The sequence below is a fragment of the Eleutherodactylus coqui genome, chromosome 5 (assembly GCF_035609145.1).
Source record: "Eleutherodactylus coqui strain aEleCoq1 chromosome 5, aEleCoq1.hap1, whole genome shotgun sequence".
Classification (NCBI taxonomy): Eukaryota; Metazoa; Chordata; class Amphibia; order Anura; family Eleutherodactylidae; genus Eleutherodactylus; species Eleutherodactylus coqui.
The window spans coordinates 277,276,620-277,289,059 of NC_089841.1; the positions used below are offsets into that span (position 1 = coordinate 277,276,620).

Consider the following 12,440-nt stretch of genomic DNA (forward strand, 5'->3'; position numbering starts at 1 on the left):
TGAAGTGAGCGTGTGGCATGAGGGCAGCTGAAGGCTGCGCAGGGACACTTTTGTGTGCGCTGTGGATGCAGGGTCGTGCGGGGGGGGGGGCAGCATGTAACCCAGGAGAAGAGGCAGCGGTGTGTCCCGCAGGCAGTGCTTGGTTGGAGGCAGTGTGGTGCTTAGCTAAGGTGTGCCTTGCTAATGAGGGTTTGTCCGGAGTAAAAATTGTTGGGGGGGGGGGGTCACTCTTGCCGCTATTGTGGCTTAATAGTGGGACCTGGGAACCTGAGATGCAGCCCAGCATGTTGCCCCTCGCCTGCCCTATCCGTTTCTGTGTCGTTTCCATCACTTTCTTGGGTTTTCCAGATTTTCACAAATGAAAACCTTAGCAGAACATGGGTCATATACAAAAATGCTCGGGTCGCCCATTGACTTCAATGGGGTTCGTTACTTGAAACGAACTCTCAAGCATCGCGAAGAGCAACGAGCAACGAGCACCCGAGCATTTTGGTGCTCGCTCATCTCTACTACTAACTTTACATTCGGCACCTTCAACATGAGGGCCATAAACAAACCAAAAGGGGGCAGATATTAGATTACCTACACAAACAATGCATAATGATTGCATTATTTCAAGAGACACACTTTCAAGCAGGATGTATCCCCGGGTGCAGGCACCGCCACTACACAACTTAGTTTCACAGCCTCCATCCGCAAAAAAAAGCAGGAGGCACATCTATTGTCATCCACAAACAATTTCCACACAAACACCTCTCATCAGAGACAGACTCTGAAGGACGCTATCTGTTTATGAAACTTCACCTGGGTACGGAGATATTCACAATCGCTAATGTCTATTTCCCTAATCAGGCGCAGGTTCGCTTTGGGATCCGGATGCTGGGGGCTATGGCGTCCTTGGCAGATGGGTCTTCTATAATACTAGGAGGCGACTTCAACTTGGGTCTGAATCCTGGCCTCGACTCGTCGGAGGGTAAGTCTGGCATATCACACATGGCAACACGTAGACTAGTGAGGGAACTGACAAACCTACGGCTAGTAGACATGTGGCGTGTGTTACACCCCAAGGAAAGGGACTATAGTTACCACTCCCCAGTACACAACAGTTACCACCGTCTAGACCAGTGGTGGCGAACCTATGGCACGTGTGCCAGAGGCGGCACACAAAGCCCTGCCTGCTGGCACGCGTCGCCGTCGGCCGCTCACCATGTTAGTGAATACCGGCTGGGGCCGCAGCTCCCATGCTGGCATTCACTCAGTTGCGCTGCTAGCGGCGCCGATCCCGGCGCAGACTATGATGTTAGTATGCAGCTGGGATCCTTCTCTCCCCTGACATCTCCTACTTGGTTCCTCGAGAGCAGAAGGAGGCGTCCGGCAGTACACACGAACGTCGCAGTGTGCAATGGAATCAGCGTCGACCAGCAACGCTGAGCAGTGGAGCTTTCACGAGGAGGAGTGGGTAAGTATGTGGGTCTCGGGGGGTGGATTGGGGGCCCCTGTGGGATGTCACTATTACATTGGGTCCGCTGTGGGATGTCACTATTATACTGGGGCCACTGTGGGATGTCACTATTACTGCTGTGTAGAGATGAGCGAACGTGCTCGGCCACGCCCCTTTTTCGCCCGAATACCGCGATTTCCGAGTACTTCACTACTCGGGTGAAAAGTACTCGGGTGCGCCGGGGGGCGGGGAGAGGCGTGGCGGCGTGGGGGGTAGCAGCGGGGAACAGGGGGGAGCCCTCTCTCTCTCCCTCTCCCCCCCACTCCCCGCTGCAACCCCCCGCGCCACCACGGCGACCCCCGAATTTTTTTGCCCGAGTACGGAAGTACTCGAAAATCGCGGTATTCGGGCGAAAAAGGGGCGTGGCCGAGCACGTTCGCTTATCTCTACTGCTGTGTGATGTCACTATTACTACTCTGGCCCCTGTGGGATGTCACTATTACATTGGGTCCGCTGTGGGATGTCACTATTATACTGGGGCCACTGTGGGATGTCACTATTACTGCTGTGTGATGTCACTATTACTACTCTGGCCACTGTGGGGTGTCACTATTATATTGGGACCGCTGTGGGGTTCCATTATCATACTGAGGCCGCTCTGGGATGTCACCATTATACTGAGGGGCCGCTGTGGGGTATCACTAGTATACTGGGGCCACTGTGGGATGTCACTATTATACTGAAGGGCCACTGTGGGGTATCACTATTATGCTGAGGGCCGCTGTGGGGTGTTACTATTACTACTGGGGGCCGCTGTGGGGTGTCACTATTATACGGGAGCCGCTGTCGAATGTCACTATTATACTGGGGGCCGCTGTGGGCTGTCACTATTATACAGGGGGCTGCTGTGGGATGTCACTATTATATTGGGGCTGCTGTGGGATGTCACTATTATACTGGGGGCCTTCTGTGGGATGTCACTATTATACTCGGGGCCGCTGTGCCGTATCACTATGATACTGGGGGCCGCTGTGGCGTGTCACTATAATACTGGGGGCTGCTGTTGGGTGTCACTATTATACTGGGGGCCACTGTGGGATGTCACCATTATACTGGTGGCTACTGTGGGATGTCACCATTATACTGGGGTCCGCTGTGGGATGTCACTATTATACTTGGGGCTGCTGTGGGCTGTCACTATTATACAGGGGGCTGCTGTGGGATGTCACTATTATACAGGGGCTGCTGTGGGATGTCACTATTATACAGGGGCTGCTGTGGGATGTCACTATTATACAGGGGCTGCTGTGGGATGTCACTATTATATTGGGGCTGCTGTGGGATGTCACTATTATACTGGGGGCCACTGTGGGATGTCACTATTATACTGGGGGCCGCTGTGGTGTGTCACTATGATACTGGGGGCCACTGTGGCGTGTCACTATGATACTGGGGGCTGCTGTTGGGTGTCACTATTATACTGGGGGCCACTGTGGGATGTCACCATTATACTGGTGGCCACTGTGGGATGTCACCATTATACTGGGGGCTGCTGTGGAATGTCACCATTATACTGGGGTCCGCTGTGGGATGTCACTATTATACTTGGGGCTGCTGTGGGGTGTCACCATTATACTGGGGGCCACTGTGGGATGGCACTATTACTATTGGGGGCTGCTGTGGGATGTCACTATTACTACTGGGGGCAACTGTAGGATGTCACTATTACCGCTGGGCCGCTGTAAGGGGGTCACTATTACCGCTGGGGCCGCTGGAGGGGGTCACTATTACCGCTGAAGAGGGTCACTATTACCACTGGGGCCGCTGGAGGGGGTCACTATTATCGCTGGGGCCGCTGCGGAGGTCACTATTATACTGGGGTCCGCTCTGGGGGATGTCACTATTTTCGCTGGGGGGTCACTATTACTGCTGGGCTATGTTTACATGTAGCAGAAATGTGCAGACAACATTCACATTTTGACTGTATTTTGAATGCAGAAATGCTGCGGAATTTTCCACAGAAATTTCCACTGAGGACATTCTGCAGTATTTCCACATCCAAAAAGCAGTTAAAATCTGCTCGCTGTCTATTTTGAAGCGACTCTGTCCTTTTTAGAACAACGGAGGTAAAATCATACATCGTGATAAGCCCCGCCCCCTGCATGTTGTCACTTTACGATAAATAAGTGGGTTTTGGGTTGCAGTTTGGCCACTCAGTCTCTAAAAAGTTCGCCATAACTGGTCTAGACTACTTATTCATCTCGCATAGACTTCTAGATAGAGGCCCTGGGTGCTCCATAGGGTCGTTCTTGTGGTCGGACCATGCTCCAGTTTGGGGGTCCCTAGTGTGGGGTCAAAGGGACAACGCTATCGGTAGTTGGAGGCTAAATGACAATTTGTTGAACAACTGGGTCTGTCTGCAGGAGATCCAGCAGGCGATAGAGCAGTTTAAAGCCAACCATCTGACAGACGACACTCCAGCTCCAATTAAATGGGAGGCCCTTAAATGCGTGCTACGGGGTATTTTTATCTCCCACGGAACACGTCTGAAAAAAGATAGAAGCGGCGCTGGAGGGGTTGGCTGCTAGTCTGGGTCACCTGGAGTCGTCCAACAAAACAACAACCTCGGATCAGAAAGCAGCAGAAATATCTGATGTCCGTGGCCAGATCCTTCCTCTGCTGGATCAGGCCTCGCTGTGTCAGAGAGACAGAGCGAGGGGAAGCTTCTATGAATATGAGAACAAATGCAGTAGAGCTCTGGCTAGGGCTCTTAACCCGAGGTCCCCACAGATGTATGTTTTTTCCATCCAGTCGCAGAAGGGGGAACAGATACACACTAACACGGAAATTTTGGATAGTTTTCATTCCTTCTATCATAAACTATATAATCTGCAGAAAAAACACAAGGGAATGCTAGAGGAGACAGTAGGGGTTCAGAACGCTTATCTATTACAAAATAGCCCTAAAAACATCCCTGAAGCTGACCCGCATTTGTTGGAGGAGGACTTCTCTCTTGAGGAGTTAAGTGACGGAATTTGGGCCCTGCAGGCCACTATAGCGGTCATCCCTAAACCCGGAAAGGATCCCTCTGTCTGTGGTAGCTACAGGCCTATATCACTGTTAAATATTGAAACTAAGATCTATTCTAGGATGTTGGCGGCTCGCTTAAGGCCGCTTATTCTCTTGCTGATAGACAGGGATCAGGTGGGATTTGTCCCAGGAAGGGAGGCAGGGGACAATACAATTAGAACATTAGCTATCGTGTCGGGGGCACATCGCTCGGCAGATCCATTATGCCTGCTATCCGTGAATGCCGAGAAAGCATTTGATAGGGTGGACTGGAGGTTCCTCGAGGTGACTCTGCGGATGGTGGGCATAGGCCCGCGTTTTTTGAATAACTGTAACTCTAAGAGCTAACTGTAACATACAGAGTATCAAGATAGGCCAGGCAGAACATAAGGTTGCGTTGTATGCAGATGACAGGTTGATATACAAAATAGAAGAAAGTCACAGCGGCACTACCAAATTACCACACCAGTGGGAAGTTTCTGAAATTAAGATGCAGGGCTTCACCAAAAAAGGGGACCAGACTCTATTGATCCCAATTAGTCCATATAGTATAGATAGGCAGCAAGTAAGCAACAACACGAGTGTCTTCAATAAAATTGCATCTGGATGATGCCCCTTGATTCACTCCATGGTAGACAAAACAGCACAACGTTTTAACCCACGCAGGGGTCTTTCTACTTGAGAAAGACCCCTGCGTGGGTTGAAACGTTGTGATGTTTTGTCTACCATGGAGTGAATAAAGGGGCATCGTCCGGATGCAATTTTGTTGAAGACACTTGTGTTGCTGCTCACTTGCTGCCTGTCTATACTATATGACCTGTTGATATACGCCGCCAATCCTACAATAGCACTCCCTTGTATCCTAAAGGAATTCGAGGTGTTCAGCAGACTATCCAATTTCAAAGTTAATCTTAATAAATCCGAGATATTAAATGTAACCCTGCCCAAGGGAGAGAAAGAATCCTTACAACTATCGTTTCACTTCGTCTGGAGAGAGGACGGGATCAGGTACCTGGGGACGGTTATCACAGTGGATCCTGATAAGCTTTTTGAGAAAAATAACACCCCTCTGATTACAACCCTTGAGAAAGACTTGGATAGATGGAAATCTCTGCCATTGTCCTGGTTCAGGATAAATACAATCAAAATCAGTTCCCTCCCCAGGTTCCTGTACGTCTTTCAAACAGTCCCTATAAAACTAACAGGAGTATTCCTCTCGCGGATTCAGCGTTTAGTGATGAGATTGATTTGGGGCAACCACAGGCCTAGGCAGAGTTGGAAGGCTCTTTCTAGCCCTAAGGCAAATGGAGGAATGGGAGTCCCCAATTTCTTACTTTATCATAGGGCATCCCTGGGCAAATGTGTGTTGGACTTGCTTCATAGCAGGGTGCGCAGAAGATGGGTAGAGGCGGAACAGGACTCAGCTCCATTTGGGGGGACAAGGGTGCATCTGGATCCTGGGAAAAGACAGACACAGAAATCTAGGATTTTTGCCCTTTATAGAAAATTTACTAAGCGTCTGGATCGGCCCGGCCGACAGATCCGGGTTGATTATATCCCCGGGTACGCTCACCCCACTGGTGGGTAATCCAGATGCACCAGCCTTCCTAAGGGGCACCTCCTTGACGGCTAGGATGACAGACCCAGTTTCCAGGATCCGGGACATCTTGACAGGTACAGGGTGGAAGACCCTGCAGGAAATACTAGATAGAAAGGATCCCCCAGCCAGAGCAGGGTTCCAGTACTTGCAGTTAGGCCATTACGTTAGGTCTTTGGGCTGTCCGCAGTAGCTGGGGAGATCAATTATGACTTTCAAGAAGATTTGTATGTCTAAATCGGACACTCCTCAGACTGTCTTCTCACTGTATAGATTATTACTAGAGAGAGACACATCGGGAGGAAATAGGACTTTAGAGCTGACCTGGGAGAAAGAACTAGGAAAGGATCTTCCGGCGGAGTCATGGGAGAAGGCCTATGTCATGACCCACAAGTTGAATGTCTCCAGCAGACTACAGGAGCTTAATTATAAGATCCTGACCCGATGGTACAGGATCCTGCTGGGATTAGCTAGAATATACCCCCAGTACCCGGATCTTTGCTGGACGTGGTTCTGCACACTAGTTCAACCACGGTGGCGGGAAGTGGAAGCTCTGTACAGAGCTGTTTGTAAAGGCTCGCTTAATTTAACCCCTCAAGTGGCCCTTTTGTCCATGATCCTATGGTCAGTGTCGTGAGCAAAAAGTTCCTTGCTGCGCTTCTTCTTACTGGCAGTAAGGCAGATTATTCCTAGAAAATTGAAATCTGTGACCCCGTCGCGATTTATGTGGCTGGAAGCCATGGATAATCTAAAACAAATAGAGGAACTCTGTGCCAAAGAGGAGACGAGATATTCTAAATTTTACAATATTTGGGCGGCGTGGCTACAGTTTCGGGCTTCGCCTGGACGCATGGCTATGTGGTGGCTCTGCCGCTCTCTAAACGTCTAGGACACACCCTCTACTGTAGATGACGTGTTCTAAAATACTGGTGAGTCTACCTACGGGGTGTTTTCAGACTGGACAGACTCCTTTCCTTCTTTCCCCTTTTCCTCTTTTCTACTTTTTTCTTCTCTACATTTCTAACCCTCCAACCTCCCTACTGTTTTCCTTTTTTTTCTCTCTCCTTTCAGGGTCCTTCCTATAAAACCCTGGATATTTTTATTTCCTATCCATAGAACCCCAGATAAGGGGACGTGTAGCAAACCTGCAACAGGAGATTTTGGTCTGTTTTGTTTTGTTCTGTTTTTCATAAATAAAATCTGTATGGAACATTGGGTGGTGGTGGAATTAGCAAGGAGTAGGGATTGTGGCTAGGTTTTGACTATAGCCTGATTACTCCTGCTATGGTATTTTATTGTACTGTCCGATGCAGCTAATATAATATTTTTGAACCATCAATGCTGCTGGTAAGAAAAGCTTTTATGGGCTTCTTCAGACGACTGTGCTTGTGTCCTGTTTTGCAGGCGTGAAAAAACGTGAAGAAATGAAACTATCGATTTTCATGGTTTTGTTTTCACTAGAGGAATTCTCATGCGTTAATACTATGTGTGAGAAAAGATGGGAATTGTCCTACCAAATTTGACCAATCAAACTCTACGCTATTGAGCGAGACTTTGAAAAACAAAAAGCAGGAAGATAGTGTAGAAAAACTACGTGCAAGAAAGATAAAGCAAGTCCTATCTTTTCTCGAGGGCTGTATTAATGTGTGAATCCTGCTAATGAAAATGAAACTATTGAAATTAATAATTTCATTTCATCCCATTTTGCGGCTGTGAATTTCACGTCCGCAAAATAGGACAAAATCACAGTCGTCGTATGAAGGAGCCCTTGTAGAGATTTTTTTTCTATTGTCTGGGTGAACATCTTGTTTGAGCCGCAGTTAACAGCATTCAAAGATATGCTAAGGGCTCCTTCATACAAGCGTCTCAGAGCTGAGTCTTTGCAGAGCGAATTATGCTTTTTTGCGCGGGTATCGGTGTATTTTACAGTAATTTTTCCAACTGCAGAGCATGTTCATTTGCACACAGCAAACAAGACGCACCACTTAAAAATAGCTAATTAGTTCCAGATGTGTTTTTTTTATTAGCAGACTTACGCAGTGTATTACATATCTCATGGCGTATTGCACGCATTTTTGCAACCCCTATTGGCTTCTATGCGGAACTTGGGTGCGCATATTCGCAGAAAAGTAGAGCCTGCTGCGGTGCCTTTTTGCAACCAAAAGGTGCGTGCCAAATGCGGAAATCATGAGAGAACCCATTGAAATCAATGGGTTCTATTGTCACATTAATTTTACACGTGCAAATACGTCGCTGTGAAGGAGCCGTTTAAGAATATGTTCAGCATAAAAACTATTGTTCACTTTCTGAGGACACATACGCTTTAAGATGCTTGGAAATAAAATCTTAGCTGTTATGAAAGACTCTTTTATTCCAATTGAAATGTTGCAAATTGCCGAGGTACATTTTTAAAACCTCGTGTTCTGCAAAAGTCATTTTCTGTCGGCTTGCACGTAAATAGTCCTATAGCTTGAAAACTTTATAAGAAATACCATAATTTATCCCATTATTCCTGGACAAAGGCCTTTGGGGCTGAAACGCATGTTGGGGCAGACATCACCCTGGGCATCATAACAAAAGGGTTAATGGTTAATTATTACAACAAAGTCATTTTATACAATATTCTTTATTTTTTTTCTTAGCTATTTGCCCTTTATTATAGTGAATGTGATACAGTCATTGTGTGTGATAGATCAGCACACTACGTATATAAGCATGTGTTAACCCTTTGATGTCACTGGTTATTGCTGTGGGGATGGTTATTTTTCTTATCTTACATTATTATAATAAAGACTTTTTTCTACTTATTATTTTGGCCTTGTGGTGTATATTTCGTATCAGTCATGTTGTCTTCTCAGTGTGGCCTGTTACAATAACATAAGACATTCAGCCCAATATATTATATTATTACTATATGGGCCTGTCTCTTGCTTTTTATTGGTTTATAACACCCATTATATGCCAAAGGCAAGGAATAGAAATCTGAGAATAAAAGAAGGAAACCAAAAAATCAACATAAGCAGTTTCTATTGATTTGAGATGCCTTTTGCAGGAATCTACAGTTCTAAGAGCAATTTATTACAACTGATATTTTTATTACAGGAAGATAACCATAAAAATTAAAGAGTGAGGAAAACTGTTCTAAAATATGATTGGAGCACAGATATTTGCAATTGGCACCTAAACAGTCTTACTTTGTTCTTCAATGAAGATACATGAGATACATCTTTCTAATTTTGGCAACAAAGCGAGTACCTTTGTTTGAAGTTTTTCCTTTTCCTCCTCGAAGACATTGAGTGTGGCTTTTGACCTATCGAGTTCCTTGTCTGTTAGCCTAAGTTTGACCCTCAGTGCTGCGTTATTTTCCTGGAAACATGTGATCTCAGACTGTAAAACCTTAGCATCATCAACCAAAATCTGTATGGAAAGAATTAGTGATATTATTGCCCTTAGCTTTAACATATACTGTAAACATATATTTCTTTTGTATATTCAATCTGAGTTTAGGCTTAAAAAACACTAGGGCATTTACATTTTTTCTTATCTGTAGGACAATACTTTTCTTTCATTTTCCAGTTACAAAAACATATCCTGTGGAAGTCATACTGATAAAAACATGGATTATATAAAGAGCATATTTTTAAGGGCCCATTGACATTTAAAGGCTTATGTTCATCTTAGACATTATGTCCGAGACTCGAGAGCTCCAGCACAGTTCGTTGTACTATCCCGTTTCCGTAGTACAGACTAACACGACAGCATATGGTAAGCAATTAAGCATGCTGTATAGTGAAAAATAGTGGAACAGAAATGAATACATAATTGTGAGTGACACCTAAAGCTAAAGACTTAGTAGCCTGGATTCTGTTTTACAAGATGTGTACAAGGATAGTTAGTTTGTCTAGTAACAACTCTATTTACAAATAATGAAACAGTGTTTCACTAAGGGCTCTTGCCCATGGGCGTATGTGTAAAACGCCACAGGTCTCCCCGCAGCATTTTACCCGTTGTGCAACCATACGATTTGCAGGTAGATAGCCAGCAGAGACTGCATATGACTGGATGTGCACTGCGCATGGCTGCATATCACACAGACACGGACATGCGCAATGTGTGGGGATCTGAATTAAAATGCTGCCCATACTCAGTGTATTGCATATGGACAGTGTATCATACATTGGCCTTACAAGTGTATAGGGCTCACGCTGTGTGGTACACAGAGAAGTATAGCATGCTGCGATTTATTTCTCTTGTGTATCGATAAAGATTATTATTATTATATATTATATATTTGTATAGCGCCAACTTATTCCGCAGCGCTTTCAGGCATGGATAAATGCAAAACAATACAACAATTACAATGTGAGGTACATTGGGTTAGACACAAATGGGTTGAGGGTGGTACAGGAGGTGCAGGGGGTGGGGAACACAGGCAATAGGGGATTTTATGTACAGATCATTTATCAGAAGGCAAACAGGGTGAAGCACCATAGGGAGGGACGAGGGACTAGGTCAGGAGATTTGGTATGCTTCCCTGAAGAGGTGCGTTTTTAAGGCACGTCTGAAATTTCGTGCATCGGGAATTGTCCGGATGCCTTGGGGTAGAGGATTCCAGAGGATGGGTGCTGCTCTGGTGAAGTCCTGTAGGCGAGCATGTGAGGTTCGTATTACAGGGGTGTTTAGTCTGAGTGTATTAGCCGATCGTAGTGAGCGGGCTGGGTGGTGTACTGACAGTAGGGAGGCGATGTATGGTGGTGTACTGATAGTAGGGAGGCGATGTATGGTGGGGCAGCGCCATGCAGAGCTTTGTGGGTGAGGTAGAGGAGTTTAAATTTAGTTGTGCAGTGGATGGGCAGCCAATGCAGCGACTGGCATAATGCAGAGGCGTCTGAATAACGACTGGATAAAAAAAATGAGTCTAGCTGCTGCATTTAGTATGGATTGGAGCGGAGTGAGTCTAGTGCGGGGGAGGCCGATGAGTAGCGAGTTGCAGTAGTCAAGCCGGGAGTGGATGAGGGCAACCATGAGCGTCTTTAGCGTGTCCGTGGTTAGGAACAGACCTATTTTAGCAATATTTCTGAGGTGCATGTGGCATGTTTGGGCCAGAGATTGGATATGGGGGGCAAAGGAGAGGTCAGAGTCCAGTGTGACCCCAAGGCATCGGGCATGCCGTCTGGGGGTTATGATGGTGCCAGACACTGGAATGGAGATGTTGAGGGGAGGTTGGTTAGAAGGCGGAAAGACAAGGAGGTCAGTTTTAGAGAGGTTTAGTTTGAGAAAAAGGGAGGACATAGTATTAGAGACAGCGGACAGACAGTCGGTGATATTTTGGAGGAATGGTCCAGAGATTTCACGAGACGAGGTGTATAGCTGGGTGTCGTCAGCGTCCAATCAATGAAAGTCCATTGACGTTCACTCACTCCATTCACCGCATATCACGTTTCCGTGCAACACATACGTAATACGCAGTGAAAACAGGGTCATGTATATGAGCCCTAAGACTGAGGCCAGACGGCTGTAATTTGCTATGTGCAAGGTGGTGGGCAGTTAGTACAGAATGACATTGCATGATTGCTGCATGCCACCAATCGCCATGCACTATCTTGGCTTGTATACGTGCCGAGATAGAACATGCTGCAGTTTATCTTGCGCAAGTATTTCACGCATACCGTGTGAGCGGAAATATGAGAACCTATGGCAGATTGGTAGTGTATTACACACGCAAAACCCACATGGATCATATGCTTGTTACAATACTAGTAGTGTGCACAGGTACGCATAACGCGGGACTCCCTGACCCTCACCCACGCCAATGTCCCTTCCTGGAGGTAGCCCCAAAGGTGGACAGGGCCAGGCCACCAACACTGACCCTACGCTGCCTAGTGGCAGGAGAGGAAGGAACCGCCGTGCCTGTGCAGATGACAAATTACTAGTACCGACAGGCTAGGCCGATAGCATAAACCAACACGACAGGAAAACCACAGAACACAGGCAGAGCTGGATCGAGACAAAGTAACTTCCACTGAAGCAGGACAGAAGTCAAACGCACAGGGAACAGAACCAATAACTGGCAACTGCTATCAGCAGCTGCCAGACTATGTTCAGAATTTAACCCTTTCCAATCCAATGTCGGGCCGGCCCCGACATCATCATTTCCCTCCACAGCTCCAATGTCAGGGCAGGCCCGAAACTGCAGTGCAGGAGTGCATCTGCACCCGATCATCAGACACATCGGGTGCAGATACACTCCTGCACTGGTCCTCATCAAGGACCATTACACATTACATAGCGCTCAATTAGCGGCTGGCGATCATGTGACTGCCGGTGTCACCT

At 46.8% G+C, this 12,440-nt stretch overlaps 1 protein-coding gene across 5 annotated transcripts in view; it reads right to left on the reverse strand.

Annotated features, from left to right (window-relative positions):
* LOC136628678 (colorectal mutant cancer protein-like) overlaps positions 1 to 12,440 on the reverse strand; it is a 175,335-nt gene that overhangs the window by 126,555 nt on the left and 36,340 nt on the right. For 2 of the 5 annotated variants that reach the window (XM_066604781.1, XM_066604779.1), the window contains 2 exons: positions 9,363 to 9,524; positions 5,845 to 5,967 (listed from right to left, as the gene is read on the reverse strand). In XM_066604781.1, the coding sequence (XP_066460878.1) occupies positions 5,845 to 5,967; positions 9,363 to 9,524 (285 nt within the window). Of the gene's footprint in view, positions 1 to 5,844; positions 5,968 to 6,083; positions 6,798 to 9,362; positions 9,525 to 12,440 lie in introns of those variants that run through there. The other 3 variants (XM_066604783.1, XM_066604780.1, XM_066604784.1) reach the window with 2 other exon arrangements.